Source organism: Myxine glutinosa, chromosome 4 (genome assembly GCF_964187855.1).
Source record: "Myxine glutinosa chromosome 4, kmMyxGlut1.1, whole genome shotgun sequence".
Lineage (NCBI taxonomy): Eukaryota > Metazoa > Chordata > Myxini > Myxiniformes > Myxinidae > Myxine > Myxine glutinosa.
Genome location: NC_136264.1, coordinates 101,636,526 through 101,659,559, shown reverse-complemented (window position 1 = coordinate 101,659,559; position 23,034 = coordinate 101,636,526). Strand labels below are relative to the sequence as shown.

The 23,034-nt window shown below is 45.7% G+C and overlaps 1 protein-coding gene across 16 annotated transcripts in view; it reads right to left on the bottom strand.

The window, feature by feature from the left end:
- LOC137425051 (uncharacterized) overlaps window positions 1-23,034 on the bottom strand; it is a 100,755-nt gene that overhangs the window by 35,344 nt on the left and 42,377 nt on the right. For 11 of the 16 annotated variants that reach the window (XM_078776226.1, XM_068113049.2, XM_078776234.1 and 8 more), the window contains one exon: window positions 15,878-16,023. In XM_078776226.1, the coding sequence (XP_078632352.1) occupies window positions 15,878-16,023 (146 nt within the window). Of the gene's footprint in view, window positions 1-15,877; window positions 16,024-16,255; window positions 16,347-18,295; window positions 18,500-18,673; window positions 19,001-23,034 lie in introns of those variants that run through there. The other 5 variants (XM_078776232.1, XM_078776229.1, XM_068113052.2 and 2 more) reach the window with 5 other exon arrangements.

The following is a 23,034-nucleotide window of genomic DNA, read 5'->3' as shown; positions in this document are numbered from 1 at the left end:
CACCCAAAAGATGCCGAAGACCCAAAAGACCCTGAAGACCCATAAAGACCCCGAATACCCAAAAGACCACAAATATCCTGATGACCCAAAATACTCTGAAGACTGTTAAAGACACAAATGACCACGAAGACCCAAAATACTCCAAAGACCCAAAATACACTAAAGACCTTTACATACCCCGAAGACCGAACATATCAAAAAGACCCCGAAGACCCAAAGCACCCAAAGATGGTTAAAGACCGAAAAGAGCCCGAAGACCCAAAAGATACTAGTTACTGAAAGGATTGAAAAGACCCAGAAGACCGAAAAGACCCCAAGACCCAAAATATCTAAAATACCCTTAAAGACCAAGAAGACCCAAAAAAAACCCGATGACCAAAAATATCGAAAAGACCCCGAAGACCCAAAATACCCCGTAGACCCTTAAAGACCCCAAAGACCCAAACAATCCAAAAGACCCCAGAGCCCCTAAAAGACCCTGAGGACCCAGTGGACCCCAAATTACCCCTAAGACACAAAATACCCTGAAGACCCTTAAATACCCCAAAGATCCAGATCGAGGACCAAAATACTCGAATGACTCAAAAGACAGAGGACCCAAAAGACTCAAATGACCCAAAAGACACGGATGAACCAGAAGACCCAAAAGATGCCAAAGACACTGACGACCCAAAAAACCCCGAAGACTGAAAAGATCGAAAAGACCTAGAAGATCGAAAAGACCCCAAAGACCCAAAACACCCCGTACGTAGACCTTTAAAGACCCCAAAGACCCAAACAATCCAAAAGACCGAAAAGACCCCAGAGCCCCTTAAATACCCAGTGGACCCAAAATTACCCCTAAGACACAAAATACCCAGAAGACCCTTAAATACCCCAAAGATCCAGATTGAGGACCGAAAATACTCGAATGACTCAAAAGACCTAGAGGACCCAAAAGACTCAAATGACCCAAAATACACCGATGAACTAGAAGACCCAAAGGACCCAAAGAACCTTAAAGAACGAAAAGAGCCCGAAGACCCAAAAGATCCCGGTTACTGAAAGGATCAAAAAGACCCAGAAGACCAAAAAGACCCCAAAAGACCCCAAGACCCAAAATATCCAAAATACCCTTAAAGACCAAGAAGACCCAAAAAACCCCGAAGACAGAAAATATCGAAAAGACCCCGAAGACCCAAAATACCCCATAGACCTTTAAAGACCCCAAAGACTCAAACAATCCAAAAGACTAAAAAGACCCCAGAGCCCCTTAAATACCCTGAGGACCCAGTGGACCCCAAATTACCCCGAAGACCCTTAAATACCCCAAAGATCCAGTTTGAGGACCCAAAATACTCGAATGACTCAAAAGACCTAGAGGACCCAAAGGACTAAAAATGACTCAAAAGACACCGACGAACCAGAAGGCCCAAAAGACGCCGAAGACACTGAAGATCCAAAAGACCCCAAGGACCCAAACTATCCAGAGGACACAAAAGACCTCAAGGACTCTAAAGACCCATAAGAAGAGTAGTTATGCCTCTTACACTGGAATTGTAGACGGTGGTTTGCAAACTGAGCCTCTTGTTCGGTGCGCAGAAGCGGTATTTTCTTAATCACAATAAATACAAGGCACAGGGAAGTGAAATTTGCTGTACGTGATGTGCAATGTGCGCAGAGTAAAACGAGTGTTCATTTACGTCTGCAGGATGTCTAACAAATAAAAATGATATAAGCACATCTGACACTCGGCCCAGACTTCAGACTTTGGCATGCTCACGTGGCTGTACCGTCAAAAACTGTTCCAACCCATCATTTTTGACGGGCTTTATACGAGTTATTATATAAAGAGTGACTGCCAAACTGACTTTTGGCCAGTCACATTTTGCAGCAAGCAAGTTGGCTCAGATATGGCTTTGAATTGTTCTTGATCTGGATCAAACATGTTGATGCATCACCTTTCCCTACTTTTTAACCGGAGTCTTTTGAACGCCTGGCAGAGCCTTTTTGTGGGCCGCCATGAGGATACCCATGTCACAAAAATGTTGGCTCATCAACCTCTATTCTATAACCCTGTTTTATGAGATTCCTAAAAGTCATGACTTCAGTCAGCATTTTATAACAGCCGACATTACAAAAATGTGGTGCCTCCAATTGAGGTGAAAATATGCCTAAAATTCCCAAAACATTTCACCTTAAATTATTCAGAATAAAATATTGAAAACGGCATGATTGTTATGTTTTTATGTGACCATAATATCACTTCTCCAGAAAATATAGCAATATCATGGGTATATTACACTGTTTTGACGACAACAAACTTGTAATGTGCGAGGTTGTAAAAAAACGGGGGGGGGGTGCTTAACTTAATTCTTTGTGTATATATAGGTCGTGTGTTAAGTTACTGCTTGTGAAGTCACAATAAAATGGAGTGACCCTGGCGTGGCAGAATGTACTGATGCCAGAGGAACCTCGTCAGCCTCTATGAGAGTCGATGTACAAAAAGCAAAAGGACAGGTAATGCCCAATGATGGTTAGTAGACTGCACTGGATTGTTCCATCAAACTAATTAATCATTTTTCTCCTACAGCCACGTGTTGTCCGCAAGTGTAAAAGTTTAGATTCCTTATTTCATTGGTTGAATTATGACATGCAAAATTAATGAATGTTACCTTCTTTTTGCTGTCTTTTATTTTCCGAGTTACTGCTAAGCAAGAACAAGTGCATACGCTATTTTAGGTTTTTAATAGCCACAGCCAAACTTGCAGTCAGCAAGATTAAAACTTGAATTTTGTTCTTCTCAAAAAAAACAAAAAACTAGAGCAATGCAATGCAACTAGAGCAATGTCCGTAGATTCAGTAAACAGCAACAGGAACGAGAATAAAGAGGTTTTCTTTATTCGTCATTTTTCTCCCTTCTGCGCATGCGTCGTGACCCTGGCAGAATGTACTGATGCCCTTCCTCCATTAACCCCCAATCACATGGTACCAACAGACACAGAAACTGCCTCCCTCTTTAAATCTTACAACAAATAGGTAGATAATCATTAAGATCACTGCATTCGTCTGTCATATAAACCAGCTAACACAATCACATTAAGCCGTTCATCATTTCATTAACCAACCTACAATTAACTCAGTTTCACAAATGTTAGACTCGAGGGGTCAAAAAACAAATTTCTCATCCAACCAGGTGGTAGGCAAGTACACAAGACTCCGCATTGTTCAATTAGTCTTCACGTTTTCTTCCTTTCTCGCACCGGAAATCTTCTGGACTCGCCAACCCGATGAGGTAGTTGACTAGATGATGGGAAAGGCCCGGGTTCATCCACAACCAGTTCTGGGTTCCCAAATTGGAACTCGAGAAAAAAATCGAGTCATCAAAATGCTCATCGGGAAGAACAGCTCGTTTAACAGGTGGTGTAAATGGAATAGACATTTCCTGACTCCCCCTCCAAACAAGACTAGTTGGAGACAAGGGTCCAGAAAGCGAGAATGGGAATTAGTTGGGGCCCCCCCATTTCACCACCGGGTTGTAAACATGAAGAGGTGGTCACATTCCAGGGACGTAGTTGTTCTTCATATCTCTTCCACACCAACTCGTTTACTCGCACATCATAATTTCTTGGATTAATGACCCGAAAGATAGTCCCAGGAACCCAGCTCGTCCCCTGACTCATCGCTTGAAGCTATAACATGATTGTTTTGTTTCAAAAGCCGTTTTGCATTTTGCTATTTCTTCAAACACACCTTAACCAAATGGCCCTCACGTCGGCAGTATCCGCAGATGGTACGAGCATGTTTGCATGTATCAGCCAGATGTTCCGTAGAGCCACATCTGCAGCAACGTTTTTCCTTTGGAAACGGTAGGGTCGTTTTTTCCGACCGAGCCTTGAAACGAGAACCACGATGCAAATCGTTTTGTTTTTTATGCTCGTTGTAAAGTCCACAGAGCCCGACACCCCTGGCTCTCCATAGTTGAATTGTTTTACTTCCTTTTCAGCCGTTTCCTCAGTCACAGCCACAGCCAGAGCTTGTTCGAATGTTCTGTCCTCGGAAAGTAACTTTTTTCTGGTGGACTGGCTGTGTACACTTCCAACAAACTGGTCACGTAAAGCACGTGGGAGGTAGTTTCCGAAATTACAAGTGATGGCCAAACGTTTTAGCTTGTTTGCATAGTCCGTGACATTCTGGTTTTAACTCTGGGTCATCCGGTGAAAACGATAAGTTTCCGCCACTTATAATACTCGAGGCTTGAAATGAATTCGTAGCATTTCACACAACTGCTCGTACGTTTTAGCAGAAGGTATTTCCGGGAGACAAGTCTTTCAAAGTAGTGTAAGTACTCTTACCGATCAGTGAAATCATAGAAGCCACCTTCTTCCTGTCGGCCGGTTAGATCACGGCAGCAATGGCGCCCACCTCGACTTGTCCGATGTCGTTCGCTATGAAATAAGCTTCCAAGCGTTCTTTGTATGCTTCAAAATCGTCGCCCTTGAAAGTGTCCAATGAGCCTACCGCCGTCATTGTTCGCCAGAAATGTTTACTTCGTCACCAGTTGTAGTGTCCGTAGATTCAGTAAAGAGCAACAGGAACGATAATCAAGAGGTTTTATTTATTCGGCATTTTTCTCCCTTCTGCGCATTTCTCCCTTCCTCCATTATCCCCCAATCACGGGGTACCCCGAACCAACAGACACAGCAGTCGCCAATATGCCTCCACGTAGTCCCTGCCTGTGACAATGGGTATATGCCCTCGTTGACTGTCCTAAAAATAAACAAGTTTGATTTAATCCCTTCAGCTGTTCTCAAGTATCACATTTTTACCAGACATGACAGGTTTCACATCGATCGGTGAAGCGGTTTCAGAGAAGGGTTTTTTTTAAATATCAGCTTTCAAGCTAATATGACTGTCAAACCACGTGACATATGACATCAAAAATGTAGACTCTGCATATGTATGGGTAGGGGATTAGGTTTGTGAACTTTCATGTTGGTCGGATAAGGTTCGTGTTTCTATCCAAGATGGCTGCCAAACTACATCACCTACGACATCATCATTTTCAAACTATATGCAGCAATGTTGTTAGATGATATTTGTAAAATTTCATATCGATGGGGTAAGCAGTTTCTCAGATATAATTACTCCCGCCAGGGAGTAATGCATTCGATCGTGTCCGTCTGTGTGTGTGTTCGTGTGTTTGTGAACAAGATATCTGGAAAAGTTCTGAACGGATTTCGATGAAAGTCGGTGGGATGATTGCCCTTGGGAAAAGGAAGAATTGATTAGTTTTTGGTGATTTTTTTTGGTTTTTGGTACAATTTTAATTATTTGCATTTAATCCAAGATGGCTGCTATACCACGTGACCTATAACATCACAATTATCATAAAAACATTCCACATGGGTGTCACTCCTACCTGGAAAGTTTATTCTCAATTGGACATGTGGATACTGAGAAAAACGAGGTTTAGCCCATACAGACAGAGAGACGTACATACGAACGCCTCCAGCCACTTTCAGGGGCGGAGGCATAGAAATGAAAAGGTTTGAGGAGTTAATTAACACATTCAGGACCAAATTCCTGAAAATTGCTTATTTGAAGAGCCCTCGGGGCATTTTGAGTTGAAGTTGCCAACCTTCCTTTAAGCTAATTTGGACGTGCCGAATCTGAAAGTTTGGGATACCAAGCAGACGTTTGAGGTTAAGCAAGTAAAATCATAAAAACAAAATGGCCGTCAAAACAAGACTGTACCCAAGCAACTCATTTGAATACCTTTTGCAGAGAGGGTGGGAACATTTTTCTAAGCTAAATCAAGGGGGTGTATGTAATTCGAATGTACAAGCAATGTACAAGTGTATGAATTCATAGTGTTGAAGCAGTCACCAGCCTGCTGCCTACATCCCCATGGCAGCTTTGTCTTTCGGCATTTACAGCGCAGGGTCTGACATCTTGAACAAAAAGAGAGAGATGCTATTTCGAGAGAAACATCTGGTATGGAAGCAAGAGTCATCAGAATGGAGTGAAGACCTGTGTCATCCCAACTCGCTGGCATCTGGAAGATGTGGCACGAGACAGTGAGCCTCCTTACACACCACTGGTTGGTAGTGCTCACACCGTATGTGTGTATGGTTGCTTAGCGTATGGTTGGACAGCGTCAACGAGTGTATATTATCTCTCCTTTGCAGCTCTGGCTGTCACAAATCCAGAAGTGGTCACAATTCACACAGCTGAAATGTGATACCAGTAGAAGGGGGGGCATCCATCCCGTAGTAATAAAACCATTATCGAAATGGACATTGATGCCGCCTAGAACAAGCCGTATATTAGCTCTCTCATGTGTTTCCACAAGTGTGTTGAGGTTAGTGTCTGCATGAGATGACTTGAATTCCTGTTAATCTGCAAATCCACCGATGATGCCAATTCATTTGGCGCTTGGAGAATTTGCCATTAGCTCTTATGACAGGAATCAGGCAGATAAGGCAACAAAGATAAGGCAACAAATCCTTGTTTTCAGACAAGGCAATGATGTTTGAAGTGGACCATCTTTTCCTTCAATCACGCTTTCTATTGGTCATGTGGTCTTTGTTCGCCTTTGTCGAACGTCTGCTTTGATAGATTCATATTTATACCCGTCAAATCCAACAGATATGCGCCCATATGATGAGCCTGACTAAGACAGACGTTATGAAAACATTTGCTAAATCACCAAATGATTTTGAACCGCTTGGTTTGCCAACATAGACAACTCTTACCTGTCAATCTACCACCAGCGATGCAAAGCCCAGTGCAGGCTTAATGGTTAAAGTTACTGGCTTGAGATCTTCGGGTCCTGAGTTTGAATCCCTGTCGTGCCATTGAAATAACACCAGGTGGGTTGACTCAGCCTGTCATCCTCTTGAGGTCGGCAAAATGAGTACCAGCTTACTTGTACCAGGGACACTGCATCAGAGCCACAGCCGTGCTTCCACAAAATGATGCTGCAGCCACAGGCTGTATACAAAACAACAACCAGGCAGCCAGCAACTATCGGGGATGCCTCTTCGTGGTGGTTGCACCCTCCCTCAGCCACCCACCATAAGTCAGGGGACAAATCTTCCCCATTCTTCCCTGTTGCCTGGCTTCATCAGGGCAGAGTGGACGTGGTCAGAGTGCCGATCGGTCCCCATGGACCAGCCCTTTCCCTCTTGCTTCCCTGTGTGTGTGTGTTGCTGTGCCTCTATCTAACTCTCTCGTGGCCCTGACTTTGTGAAGGCAGGGGTAACACCATCCTGGATGTGGAGGATTTCTGGGTCGCTCCTGCGAGATTGATCGGCTGTCTCCATGCTGTGGACTTGTTCAAGATAACTGTCTGGGCTATACAACAACAACAACAACAATCACCAGCCATGCACATTCACTACGAAGATCAAGTGTTGCAGGGTATTCGATGTCTGAAATCAGGAAGTCAGCCAACATGGATTTGTTCCCCGTTATCAGGCTGCCATTCATCTACACAACAGCAAATGGCACAGGCAATGCCCGTCATCAGACATCAGAGTTCATCTTTTAGGATGCCGTCAATGTCAATATTACGACTACATGCATATAAAATGCATGTTGTTGTTGTGTTGTATGCATATAAGATACAAGGCATTGCAGAACATTCCTGTCTGCTTTCAGGACAGTGCTCTTGTTTATTTTGCTGCTGTGTTATACCTTTTCGCAGTTTTTCGAATGTTTGGAATGATTTGAATTTGTTCCGGATCATCACTGAGGCCTGTCCTTCACAAATGAATCCAGTTGTTGTCGACCTTGCTTTCCGGCATTCCGCAGAGTCGTTGATTCTCTGACTTGCAAGATATTTTGGCAATATTTTGCAGCATAGTTGGATGCACACCAGCTACTAATACATGTTAGTAAAAAATCAGAATTAAAAAGATAAATTGGCCTCCAGAAAAATAACCGAAGTAATTATGTCTCAGGCAGTCGCCTCCTATTTGTACACCCAAAGAAGATGATGGGTAAGAGGAAATTACAAAATAAAGTCGGTAACCCATGGAAAACAAATTTGGGGTACAGTCAGCAAAGACTTCCAGCCGAGTATGTTCAAGGAAATGCAAATTAAAGTGGCAAGTGGAAAATAAAAGGGAGCTAAAATCAGCAATGGCCTACTTGATGATGCCATCAATCAAGATGGCTGGTTTGGCAGACTTTCTCAGTACAAATATCATGGAAAGTAATCAAATATGAAAAATAATGAACCAAAACTAGTGGAATCTTTTAGGACCCAAGACAGAATTTGCTTGCGACTCTGGCACATATAGGAAAAACAAACGAATCCATGAAATACATTGTGTAACTAATATAGAAATAACATCAAAATTTAGGCCGAGGGTCTGCAAAGACTGGTTTTGAATGTCAAAGACTAAAAGAGAGCTTGGTATCCTCGTTATTTGGATTCAGCACCCCAAGTTAGGCCAGAAATACGTATACGTTACCAACTTGTACTCAAAAATACCTCTTGAATGAATCTTTTTTGAAATCTCGTCCACATGGCGTTTTGAAGGATTTTGCATGGTTCGTGAGAAATACACTTGTAATGAGTATATAATGTATACAATATCCTGTCTTGTATGAATTGTTTTAATATTTTTTCTTTGTGCTTTTAGTTCTATTTAATTCAATCCTTTGTTTTGCTTTCATCTTTCCTTTTATAAAAAAATATTTCAAAAGTCTCTCTCCTGATCTGGAAATGAATAGACTGGTCTGACAAATGAAACATCTGCCAATCCTGGAAAGTCCCAGAGTCCCACCACGTCACTTCGGAATGTTCATCAAACAAACCGATCTATCTATGAGTAATTTCCTTGGTTATCCACTGGAAGATATTAAGTCTGTTGTGCATCTAGGCCTCACCATCAGCCATGACATAGCAAAGCTGACCCCCAAAGCCAACTGCAGATTAGGCATTCTCGGTTTATAAAAGTCTTTCCTTGGAAGATCAGAGCTACATATAGTCTACAAGGCCTTTATCCGTAGCTCAATAGAGTACAGCTCTATATGCCTCTTTTGGAGTACTGCTTTCCAACGCTATGTTTCTGTGGAATCTCCAACAGACTGGATTATGTGGAATCTAAAACTCTCAAAACTTTTGGAATACCCCGGGACAAGGCCGAAGCACAAGGAAAGTTGCTCTGATATCATAGGCTGGTCGGTTATGTCTATTCTCCAACATTGCTCATTTTTCTCAGTCCTCAGACACTCCCCAGTCCAACTTCAGGATGCACATGTTATTCCAGCAACCCCCTTCTGGTTAAACTTCCAAAATCCAGGCTGAATGCACACCAACCTTTATCCCTTGCTTCTCCAGTCTATGGAATTACATTTTAGAGGCTCTTCCGTCTCACTGTTCCCTCTACAGCTTCAAAAGCAGGCAGTACACGGCCACCTCTCATCATCCCACCTTCCTTCCTGACCCCCATTAACCCAACACTGTACTTGCTGATATATTATCTCCTATTCATGTATCCACTTGCCAGTTGTGCCCAGCTGACAAATTAACCTTGGTCTTCAGAGAGATAGACACAATATTTCTTCATAAAAAGTAGATAAAACAATATTTACAAAGGAAAGGAGCACTTATATTTACAGTTCACATGAAGTGCAACTGAGAAAGTTCTTTGATTCACATTTGTCACTCGAAGATCAATAAGATTGCACTAAATATCGTGTAAATACAGTCACGTGAAAAAGTAAGTACAGTAAAGTAAAGTTTTGTAAAGTAAAAGTAAAGTTTTGACTTTTTCAACATATTTCAACATACAGCTGTTTGATCTTCATTTCAACAATATTGATAGATAAAGGGATACATAATATAACAAATATCATGAAACATTTACATTTTGTAGTCCATTGTATAATTTAAATAAACATAAATGCAAATTTCACATGTGGAAAAAGTAAGTACACCCTTGGCTCTAATAGCTCGTATTGCCCCCTTTGGCAGAAACAACCTCAAGTAGGCGTTTCTTATCACTGTCTACCAGTCTCTGACATCGACTGGGAAAATTTTTTCCCACTCCTCCATGCAGAATTATTTCAGCTGTGCGATGTTTGAGGGGTTTCTTGCATGCACAGTTCGTTTCAAATCCCCCCACAACATCTCGATGGGATTTAGATCCGGGCTTTGACTTGGCCATTCCAGAACCCTCCATTTTTTTCTTTTCAGCTATTCCTTGGTGGATTTATTGGTATGTTTAGGGTCATTGTCATGTTGCAAGGTCCACTTTCGGTTGAGCTTCAACTTTCCGACAGATGGCCTCACATTATCCTCAAGCACCCTCTGGTACAATGAATAATTCATAGTGGATTCTATGATGGTGAGCTGCCCAGGCCCTGATGCAGCAAAGCTGCCCCAAACCATAATATTTCCACCACCATGCTTTACAGTTGGTATCAGGTTCTTGTGGTCAAATGCTGTCTTTGGTTTTTGCCAAACATGTCTTCTGGTACTGTGGACAAATAGCTCTACCTTTGACTCATCTGTCCAGAGCACATTGTTCCAGAAGTGCTGGTCTTTGCCAAGGTGTTCATTGGCAAACTTTAGTCTTGCCCTGATGTTCTTTCTGGACAGCAAAGGTTTCCTCCTGGCACACCTCCCAGGGTGGCATAGTTCCGAACCCGAAGGATCGGTAACCGACACAATTTCGGTCTTCGAGGCCGGCCGATAGGCACAGTGTGACCAGAAGGGACGAGGTTCTCCTGACCACGTGGCCCTCGACTTGGTGGAGTTTGTCCGCACAATGTGGCCACTTCAGGATGAACTTTAGCCGGGGAGCATTTGGGCGCCCCAGTCTGATACTGCCGCCCACGCGTAGAACAACGTGTGAGTGCACGTGGGTCCCGGCGGTCCCACTGGCCTAGCGCTACCATGTTTAGACAGCGAAATCCATCCCCGGGCACCGGCGCCTACTCCCGAAAGTTGAGAGGGTAACGGCGTCAGGCACGGTAGGACACCCGCGGAGCCCCGGCGGACCAGGGACGCGCGTCGCGCGAGCCTACGCGTTAGCGTGCTACGGCGGAATCAACGGCTTCGGCCACGGCCGGGCCGATACTCGGCCCGGTCGCACCGGAAATGAACTGGTTCGACGCCCGCGCTGGCGAGGTCGCGGGCGACTGAGATGTATTAACAAATTAATTAATTAATTTGAGACGTCCGATTTCTAGTGTTTGGAAATTTGGGAGAGCTTGACCCTAGCCTTTCCCTTGCGAGGGCAAGGAGGAACTTAACACTTGACACTTAAGCTTAGTTTGAAGTACACCCTGACCAGCGCTCACGGTGGGACGGCAAGGCAACCAGAAGGGACGAGGTTCTCCTGACCACGTGGCCCTCGATCTCGGAAGCGAGAGGCGTTCCATTAGTGGACGCGCCCCTCACGCCCGACTTTTGGGCGGCCCCGGCAGGCCGTTTGTTTTGACGTTCCGTGACAGGCAAAACGTTTGACGTTCCAAAACCCTGGTGTTGGGCTAGCGGCTAGGGTGCCGGCTTAGGATCCTAGGATCCTGGGTTCGAATCCCGGTCAATCGCTGAATTAACGCCAGGGGGGTTGACTCAGCCTGTCATCCTTCCGAGGTCGGCTAATTGAGTACCAGTTCACTGGTAATTCCTTGTTTGTCGTTAAAGGCGGCAAAAAGGGTTGGCGTCAGGAAGGGCATCCGGCCGTAAAACATTGCTTCAAAAAGGGGACAAAAAACAACAACCACGGTTCCCGAAAAAGGCCAACCCCCGCTTTGCAGGGAAAAATGGCCTCTAAAGGTGGTTATTTTTTTACACCTCCCATGTAGATCAAATTTGTGCAGCCTCTTTCTAATGGTAGACTCGTGCACTTTGACATCAACAGTGGCAAGAGCTACCTGTCGGTCCCGTGATGACATTCTGGGGTTCTTAGAGACTTCTTTCAGCATCTTGCGGTCTGTTCTCGGGCTGAACTTGCTGGGGCGGCCTGGCCTAAGCAAGTTGGCAGTTGTTTGGAATCTTCTCCACTTGTAGAGGATCTTCCGGACAGTCGAATGATTGTTTCAAATTGTTTGGAGATCTTTTTAAATCCCTTCCCAGACTCGTAGGCATCTATAACCTTCTTTCTGAAGGCCTCAGAGACGTCTTTTGATCTAGGCATGGTGACGTCGCACACTTCAACAACAAAGAGCAAACCAAACTAAATGTCTGAGGTTTAAATAAGACAGGTTCCTCAAAGAACCTCTCTAATGATGTTCTAATCATTTGCACCTGAGCTGGTGCATCTGATTCTAATTTTAGGTGTTTGAAGTAGTGATAAATGTCGGGGTGTACTTACTTTTTCCACATGCGAAATTTGCATTTATGTTTATTTAAATTATACAATGGACTACAAAATGTAAATGTTTCATGATATTTGTTATATTATATCATCTTTATCTATCAATATTGTTGAAATAAAGATCAAATAGCTGTATGTTGAAATATGTTGAAAAAGTCAAAACTTTACATGGGGTGTACTTACTTTTTCACGTGACTGTATATATGAAGAGATGGAAAGCAAGAGATCAATGACATGAGTGATTAATTTATCTTATTCAGCATAAGCGTCCTTATTCTGATCAGGTGGGTGATTTCATATTCTCTTCTCACATTCATCCCCCACCTCTATTTCCCTTTCATAGAGACATGGTTTGTGCCTCTCTCTCTTTTCGATTGAGTTTACTTTCAATTGTTACGGGACACAAAAATAATTTTTTTAAATCTCATTTAGTTACAAAAAAAGAAGAAGAAGAAAAAAAAGAAAATGTGCCTTGGTATTAATCACACACACACACACACACACACACACACACACACACACACACACACACACACACACACACACACACACACACAACGAACGCGATTTTGGCCGAAACAACACAGAAATCAAGAAAATGACCAAATACCAGGACCTCAAAAATGAGGTCAATAGATCTTGGAAGCTGAAGAGCATCGAAATTGTACCAGTGACAATTGTAGCAACAACAACAACAACAACATGCATTTTAAGGCCATTTTCCCTGCTAGAGCGGGGGTTAGCCTTGCGGTCCCCATGACAATCTTCTCCATCTTGCCCTATTTTCTGCATCTCTCCTTGTTAACCCCCTTGCCCGCATTTCTTCTTCCACCATCTTTAGCCAAGTCTTTCTCGGTCTTCCCTGTCCTCTACTTCCTTCTACATTCATTTCCATCACTCTTCTCAACCAGTCACTTTCATCCTTCCTCAACACATGACCAAACCATCTCAACCTGTTCCTCTTCACAACATCAATCACAGGCTCTATTGCAATCATCTTTTGCAATTCATCATTTATCTTCCTCTCTCTCAACGATACTCCACACATCCATCGAACCATTCGCATTTCCACCCTTTCCAACCTTCGTTGCTGCTCTACGTTCATTACCCATGTCTTGCTCCCATAAATCATAACACTCCTCACACATGCAGCATACACCTTTCCCTTCAGCTTCAACGACACTCCCCTCCTCATCAGCACACCACTCAGTTCCCGAAACTTCTTCCATGCACATCTCACTCTAGCAACCGTTGCCGAGTCTGATCCACCTTCTCCATTCAGCATGTCTCCGAGGTAGCAAAATGTTTTCACACCTTCCAGCTTCACGCCGTCTCCAAGATCCAACTCAACATTTCCTCCATCTGCAGCTCCCTCTGTGCACACCTTACATTTGAATGTAGCTGCCACACTGGTTAATGACCCTCTCAGACCACTACATTTTTGATGAACCCACTCAGCGCACATTGTACATTGAATGGAGTTCACTCCGACACCCTTCCTGCACACAGCACAGGGCCACTTCCCAGTTCTTTCCACCTCACCACATGCTTTACCACTTGCCATCACCTTCGTCTTTCCGATATTCACCTTCAGACCTTTTGTCTCCATACATTCCTTCCACTTGTTCATCTTTTCCTTCAGTCCATCCATACTTTCCGCAATCAACACCAGATCATCAGCATACAACAACTCCCACGGTAAACCCTCCTTTACGTTCTGAGCCAGCACCTCCATCACAGCTACAAATAGGAGTAGACTTAGTACCGACCCCTGATGCACTCCCACCTTCACCTCAAACTCACCACTGTTCCCGTCCTTCGTCCTTACAGCTGTGCTCGCTCTTTTGTACATTGACATCACTAGATTGAACAGCCTGGATCCATAAAATTTGAACATTCTGGTCCATAAACTGTGATCCCTTGCTGAAGAGGAGGTGGATACTTTGGGTCCTGGGAGAATCCCGTTCCACCTCCTGAACCCCGCAAATGGAGATAACAACCAACGAAACACACACACACACACACACACACACACACACACACACACACACACACACACACACACACACACACACATACACACACACACACACACACACCGCACAAGTGTCCCTTATCTCAGACCAGCTCCACAACCCATGCGGCATGCAGTTATTGCTGAGATGCAATCACACAGATGAAACCATTGGACATCTTCAAGTAGGGTCTTCCATTAGCCATGTTGCAATGCTCTAACACAAGGACAGGAACTGTTTATGATCTAAGAGGACGTTATCAAGGCACTGAATCAACAAAAGATAGGCCAAGGAGTGAACATTCCACAATAACCACTCCCACTCAGGACAGGTACATTCACATATCCCATCTACCAAATCAGTTTCAAACTGCCCAGAGTATGCCATAAGCAAACACACTTCCAGGGTCTTGCAGGATCAGTGTCAACACAGTCTTGAGGGTTCCGTCATGTAGGACTCCATGCTCCTTGACCAAGACGTGCACCATGACACATCAAGCATGCTTTAAGTGCTCAAATCAGCACGTCCAATGAGCATGGAAACGATGGGCAAATGTTATATTCAGTGACTTTTCCAGGTTTCTCATTGAAAAGAATGGCCATGCATGGGTCTACAGAAGAGGCAATGAGCGATACACCCCAGCCGGTGCCCAGGAAGTTGTGAAATTTGGACATGGCTGATGTGAGGTGGGCAGGCTTTCACATCAATTTGATCCATATTCATGGTAATCTAATGGCAGATTGATACATTAACGAGATCTTGCAGCAACATGTGTTGCCTACCCTTCAACAACATGGTCCAGGAATATCTTTATGCACGATAATGCTCCTGCTCACAGGGCCAAACAAGGAACGTTCTTGCCAATGTCATGACACCCTGGGGCCTGCCATCTCGCCAGATTTAAATCCACTTGAACATCTTTGGGATATTATTGAAAGCCGCATTTGAACCTTGCCAAAACCGCTACAGATGCTTAACCACAAGCAACAACAACAACAGTAGCAATTGTGGCATGTTCAACAGTTTTAATTTTTAAGAGAAGAAATTGAAATACAGAACACATCATCAATGCATTTCAAATTCACCTGGAACTCAACAGTGTAATCTTGTTTCACTGGCTGTTGAATATTAGTTCCCACGCCTACCCTCCACTCACCATCCCCACCACACCCCCAAAGAACCAGCTGGGAATTATAGATAATCTCAATTTATAGCAAACTTAAGACCATCTCAAAACAATATTTACACCCGTTTCTCAAGTACCTTCAGCACCTGTCTCAAATGCTTTACAACCCATCATTTCTCAGGAAACACCCGTGAGATGTCAGGGCAATGCAATATATGCTTACCAGAGCCACCAACAATAAACAAAGCTCGCTTCTTGCCATGTGGTGATCACAACTACAAAATTTGGTGAATTTGAGCACAACCGTTTCGGAGGAGATAGCTTGACGGACAGATGCAGGCAGACAGACAGAGACACAGATTACAATATCCCCCTGTTTTTTAAGCATGGGTATAAATAATAAGTAAATAACTCACCTGTCCTTCATGGGGTAGAGTCCGTGGATTCTGTGTCCCATCCATTCCACTGCTCTCAGAAGTGTTAGGACCCACAGGAGGAGGGGGAGGCGGAAAGCTTTCAAAAGCTGCAGACTTATCTCCTTCCTGTAAGTGCGCCAAGTCACCTATAGAGGAAGTAAAAGATGAGGTAAAGAAAAACTATTAAATAAAAAATGGCATACCATTCAAAATTAAATGTTAGATGTATACAAAATAATGTTCAGATGCACATTAAATGTACACAAGCTTTTGCAACCACAAGCAGTGATACCTTTTGGAATATGCTTGATACAGTCTCAACATTATTGTGAGGAATCTTTGCATTCTTTGCATTTTATTTCCTCCTGGTAAATTCACCTAGTAAGCAAAACTTGGCTCAGATTAGATAATGTAGACATCGTTTAATAGTTTGATGCAGCCACAATTGTGCGTTAATACAGTCATCGTCCTTTGTCATGGAGGAAGGGAGAGGGAATGAGAGAAAGAGCTCCAAATCATCATTAGAATAACACAGCACTCATTGTTAAAACAAAACTCAAAACAGCAATAAGGTATGAAAATTAATTCTGCCAACCAAACGAATAATAATATAAAACTTGAGGGTGTCAAATATTGTATTTGCAAAGTCCACCCCCATTTTTCCAATTTTCCAGCATTTGATTGGGCTTATCCACAAAGTTCTCACCAAATTAGTTCGAGATAATGCACACAGAGCAAGTGCTTGTTTCAGCCCAAGGCCATTTACACGCTTGACCCAATTATGTGTTTCAGACATGCTGGAATGCAGAAAGTCATGCTAACCACAAGGAATATGCAAGACTGGATGTAGTACAATGCATAGGGGGAATTATGGAGGATTACTACTCGAAAATGGAGGAAATTTTGCAGGGAAACAAAAATCTGACATGGAAAAAGCAATCTACCATATAAAACACAATGTCAGTTTGTGTGTTTGTAATGATGTCTGTCCCCCCTCATAAGAACGATTTGAGTCGGATTTTAAAAGCGAAGCTTTAACACGAATGTGCATTCATTACGGTCTGTTTTTGAGGATAAAACAATCTCAAAAAACATTTTCCAAAAAAGATTAATTAAGTCTCTTCTATTGGAAATGTAGACGGTGGCTTGCAAACCGAGCCTCAAGGGCGGTGTACAGAAGCGTTTTTTAAAATAATAATAAATACAAGGTGCAGGGAGGTGAAATGTGTTGCACATTATGTGCAACGTGTACAGAGTAAAACGAGAGTTCATTTATGTCCGTAGGATGTCTAATAAATAAAGAAGATACGAGCACATCTGACACTAGGCCGAGGCTTTAAACTTTGGCACGCTCACAAGGCTGTACCATCGAATAAACTGTTACAGCCCGGCATTTTTGACGGGCATTTTACTAGTTATCAATAATACTCACTGGAATTGAAATGTTTTTTGAAACACCTGCATAACCTTAAAATTCTCAATTTTTGTGAAAATCAAAAACACCGATCCCATGTTCTTATCTCAAAAAGCAACAACAAAAAAACCCCAAAACTCTACAGGCAGAACAAATGTCCAGAATAAGGGCACCGGAGGACTATAGTCAAGCACAGGTAGATGGGCATACAGCGAACAGCGAATAACAATCTGTGGGATTATAAAACCCAGCTATGTTGGTCCAATGTTGGCCATGTATGCGCATTGCCAATGCTGGTTCAACATTGACTTCTAGACAGAAAGAGACTATGGCCTTGTGGATAATGTCGATGTTCACCCAACGTTAAGTGTTAGTCTGCAAATTTAGCACAACGATCAAATAGACTTTGGTACAGAATGGTCACCGTTGGTCCAATGCAGCTGTCCAATTGGGAATTGTATAAAACGAGAAGGGCGGGATGGGACCTAATAATTTAAAAGTGAAAATCATCAAGCATCGAGTTTGGTCCAAATTGTTTTGCAAGGCTCTTTTCGATGGGAAAGGCATGTTAAAAACTCTGGACTCTGAACGATGTTCTTCAAAGATAAGTGAAGGAATCCTCTAAAAAGACAAAGAAATAGCAAGGCACTGTACTTTATTTTTGTATCTGACCAACTAACGTTTGGGGAAACAAATCAGGAAACCATTTCAGGCTTTGTTTAGATGGAGGAAGTTGTCATTGCGAATGTGCACACAGAATTATAGCCGAGGCAGAGGCTACAAAGCAAAAACAACAAACCAAATAAGGTCCTGTGCGCTCAAAAGCACAACGAATGAGCACACAATGTCCGATGAACTGCCGGGGGGTCTAAACGTGGTCGCCCCTTCTCAGGCCTCACCCTCAACACATCAGGCAGCACCACAATAACAATGGAAAACTTGAACTACAATCTGGCTGCCAATTCAAGGAAAATAAAAATCTGCTGCTCCATTTTAACACTTACATTAGGTTATTGAAGCAAAACATTAAAAGGTGCACAGCCGGATTTAACAAAAAAAAAAAACAAAAAAAAAACGCCGCCTTTGTCCTGAGGTTAAAAAAGAATAATAAAACGCAGAAATCACGACGTGAACCATCAACCTTACTGTAGTCTTTCTATACACACTACCTCTACAGTCTACACTGTACAAAACTCCTCCCCCTGTATGCGCAGGAATTCAGTGCTGGCTCACGGGGAGGGCACGTGCATCCGGATGCAGGTTCTTGGCATTCCAAAGGAGAGGAAAAGCATTTTTAAAACGGGAAAGGGAGAAGAAGACGGAGAATCCGAGAGAGAAGAACAAAAGAAAAAGAGGAAAAAACAAACCCAAACACTACCAACCGTGTCGCCTCTTCCTCTGCGTGTGGGCACAGCCGCCGCTGTGCGAAAGCAAACCGGAGATAGCAAGTAGTCTCTGGCTCAAGCTATTCCCTTCTGTACCCACCCCCACGGCTCTCACCCCCTCTAGGGCTTTAGGATTCCAACCCATGTCCTAATAAGGGAATCTGACTAGAGGAAGGTAAGGCCGGACAAGAGCGAAGTGGGGATGTGTGAGCGAGTAAGATGACTTGCGACATGTCGAGGCAGAGCTCTAACTACCCCTCTTCGGGAGGAATCACTGCAGATAAAGCTGTACGTTCCATCCGTTTAAAACATCTGCAACTCAACACTTGCTTTGTAATAATCCCCGAACAATTTCATCACCCAGCACCCCCCCACATTCCAAAACTGGACCAGCCCATGATGACGACTCATCACACAGAGGAGGGTAAAAGTTTGGCAAGATCTTTGGTATATAAAAGCCTATTAAATAAAACATTAATTAGCCAATAAGAGCTCCCAGGTCTCATCTGGAGTTTCAAAACTCCGACACCAGCATTCCTCATGACGACAATTGCATGTTGTGGATTTCAAACAAATTCCTGGCTTTCAGCCACTGTGGGGGATATGAGGAGTTTGCGCTGCCAAAGCTGGGCTTGCATTTTTTCAAATGGAGGAAATGCATCCACTCAACTTGCATGCATCAACTGCAAGAATAAAACTTTACATTTCAGCTGCACAATAAATAGTTCAGCACAAATTATAGAAGAATGCAGACAAACAATTGTAGACCAGAAAGTGCAACTTAGGATGTAATGCTAAGAAAAATACAATCTCAAGCAAACAAATGAATTCCGAAGTATGCGGACAAAGATGCACCGACAGTTATTCCAAACAACCATAATATACGTATGGCCTCAAACTCAAAACAGATTTTCAATTAAGCATTCTCCACGACGCAACACTTCGCATGAATCCAAACAAGACAGAAAATGCTCCAAATACATGCATAGTATATAGAAGCAGTACCAGTACTCAACTCGCACAGTAAAGAACACCTCACCGTCTAACCTCAAATGCCCCCCTTTACCTCCCTCTCTCACCACCAGACATGGCAGAGACTTAATGGATCCCTCCCACCATTTTCTGGGAGCCGTTTAAGAATTCCAAGTCGACTCAAACTTTTGATTTCACCCTCCCCCACCCCTTTCACTATTCTGCTGCACCCATCCTGTTCCACTGCGAAACCAAAACCCTTTTAAGGCCAAAGACTCAACTCACCACCCCGGGCACGATTCTATGCCAATGTAACGCAAGCAAAACATTTGCTCCCACATGGAACACATCACCATGTGTGTAGTGTGACAACGTTATCCATGGAGCCTTACTATACCCATGGCAAATGGATACAAATATGGCAAAAAATTTTTTTAAATACTTTAAGCATTCAAGATTAGCATGTTGATTTGTATCACCATGGGGCAGTTTTATGGCTAGACGATAAGTTTATATACCAGAAAAGCATTTAAACAGCCAATTACAACTTTGCTGCACCCAGATGCTCAAACTTGCAGTTTGGATGACACTTCTGTTTTTGTCACACGATCACTTGACATCAGTACAAAGTACAACCATTGTACCAACAAGTTTCATTTTATTTTAGAAATTCTTTCAAGTTCTGGAGCATGAAAAGTATTTTTGCAATTCCTCACGTGACAGAAATCAAGTTGGTGCCTATCGACAAGCAGTACATTGAAGGAGCTGGGGCTCCCACGTCGATCGGAAGAATGGACGCGACAAAAAGCTGGAATTCATCCGAGTTGCTTTAATCAAACCAAACACTCAGGCACTCTGAAAAGCCCGTTTATCGGGCAGCAATATATATACGTATTATCCCGGAGCGTTTGCCCAGGAAAGGCGAGAGGGGGCGTGGCCCAGCGTCCTGGCTGCGGCCTGGCAAGTTGAGGGCGAGCCTGCCCGGGCGTCCTGGACGAGCCCGGCATGGTGATCGCTCCGCGTCCTTGATAGGTGCAAGGCGATTGTGAAAACCCAGCGGTAGCCGCTACACACGTCCCCCCAGAATCGACTTGCACCGGCAGGGTCAATTTGAGGGGGGTCCTGATGACCCGGCCGAAGCGACCCATGGCGGGTCGTGGGAGGGGGTCCGGTGTGGTGGTGGGCGGTCGAGTGGGGGGCACCGTGGACGGGGGGCGGCCTCGCCGCGGCGGAAGGGCCACCCGTGGTGGGTGGTCGACGTCCACGTGCGCCGGCTTGAGGCGGTCCACCGCAATCCGGTCCGACCTGCCGCCGATGTCGATGACGAACGACTTGTCGTCCCGTCGCAGCACCCGGAAGGGCCCGTCATACGGCGGCCGGAGTGGCCCCCGATGTGCGTCGTGACGCACAAAAACATACTCCGCTGTGCGAAGTGCTGGGGGGACGTAGGACTGGGGGTCACCGTGGTGGGATGTTGGCACGGGGGCAAACCGTCGGGCGGCCTCCTGGAGGTCCGAGCGCTGGTGAGCTGCGGACCAGGGACTGGTAGCGTCGGGCACGAATTCGCCCGGGACGCGTAGCGCCTGGCCATAGACAAGCTCGCCGGTGGATGCCTGGAGGTCCTCCTTGGGGGCCGTGCGGAGGCCCAAAAGGACCCACGGCAGCCGGTCGGCCCAACCGCCGTCTTGAAGGCCGGCCATGAGCGCGGCCTTCATGGAGTGGTGGAATCGCTCGCACAACCCGTTTGCTTGGGGGTGGTAGGCCGTAGTACAGTGGAGCTTGACCCCCAGGTTGCGGGCGACCGCGCCCCACAGCTCGGAGGTGAACTGTGGTCCGCGGTCTGACGAGATGTCCGCCGGTGCACCGAAGCGGGCGACCCAGGTGGCGATGAAAGCCTGCGCCACGTCGGCGGTGGTGGTGGAGACGAGGGGAACGGCCTCCGGCCACCTGGTGGTCCTGTCCACCATGGTGAGCAGGTGTGTGAACCCCCGTGATGGGGGGAGGGGGCCCACCAGATCCACGTTGACGTGGTCGAAACGTCGTTCGGGCATGGTGAAAGGTGCCAGCGGGGCCTGGGTGTGTCGGTGGACCTTGGCCCGTTGGCAGGCCGTGCAGGGGCTGGTCCAATCGCGGACGTCCCGACGAAGGCCGTGCCAGACGAATCGCGCCGACACCAGCTTCTGGGAAGCTTTCCGGCCCGGGTGGGAAAGGCCGTGGAGGGAGGCGAAGATGCGGCGTTGCCAGGTGACGGGCACGATGGGGCGAGGCTGGCCTTGGGAGACGTCGCAGAGCAGGACAGTGTCCGCGAAGGGGATGTCGGCCAGGCGGAGGCCCGTGTCCGCCGCCCGGAGGGCTTGCACCGTGGTGTCGGTGGTTTGGTCCGCCGCCATAAGCGCAAAGTCCACGCCCAGGTGGACCGCGTTCGCGCTGGCCCAGGAAAGACAGTCGGCCACGGCGTTGTTTTTGCCGGCGACGTGCCGGATGTCCGTGGTAAACTCTGACACGGCGGAGAGGTGGCGCTGTTGGCGGGCCGACCACGGCTCCGTGACCTTGGCCATGGCATAAACCAACGGCTTGTGGTCGACGAACGCCGTGAAAGGTCGGCCCTCCAGGAGGTGGCGGAAATGGCGGACGGCCAGGTGTAGACCGAGGAGCTCCCGGTCAAACGTGCTGTATTTGAGCTCGTTCGGCCGGAGCTGCCGGCTGAAAAAAGCGAGTGGCTGCCAAACCCCGTTCACCCATTGCTCAAGTACGGCGCCCACCGCGTAGTCGGAGGCATCCGTGGTGAGGGCGATGGGAGCGTTGAGCACCGGGTGAGCGAGCAGTGTTGCGTCGGCGAGGGCCCGCTTTGAGCTTTGGAAGGCCGCATCCATTGCTGCGGACCAGGCGATGTCGTGCTTGGCCGGCTTGCCCCGGAGGGCTTCGTAGAGGGGCCGCATGAGTTGAGCAGCGTGGGGCACGAAGCGGTGATAAAAATTCACCATTCCCAGGAATTCCTGCAGGGCCTTTATGGTGCGGGGACGCAGGAATGTGGTGATGGCCTCGACCTTGGTTGGCAGCGGCACGGCCCCGTTCTTGGTGATGTGGTGGCCCAAAAAATCAATGGCCGTCGTGCCGAAGTGGCATTTGGCCGGGTTGACGATGAGGCCGTGCTCGCTGAGGCGCCCGAACAGTGTTCGGAGGTGGAGGAGGTGCTCGGCCCGGGACGTGCTGGCGACGAGGATGTCGTCCAGGTAAACGAAAAGGAACGGCAGGTCACGCAGCACGCCGTCCATCAAGCGCTGGAACGCCTGAGCCGCGTTCTTGAGACCAAACGGCATCCGCAAGTATTCGAATAAGCCGAACGGCGTGATGACTGCCGTTTTAGGGACGTCGGCCGCCCTGAC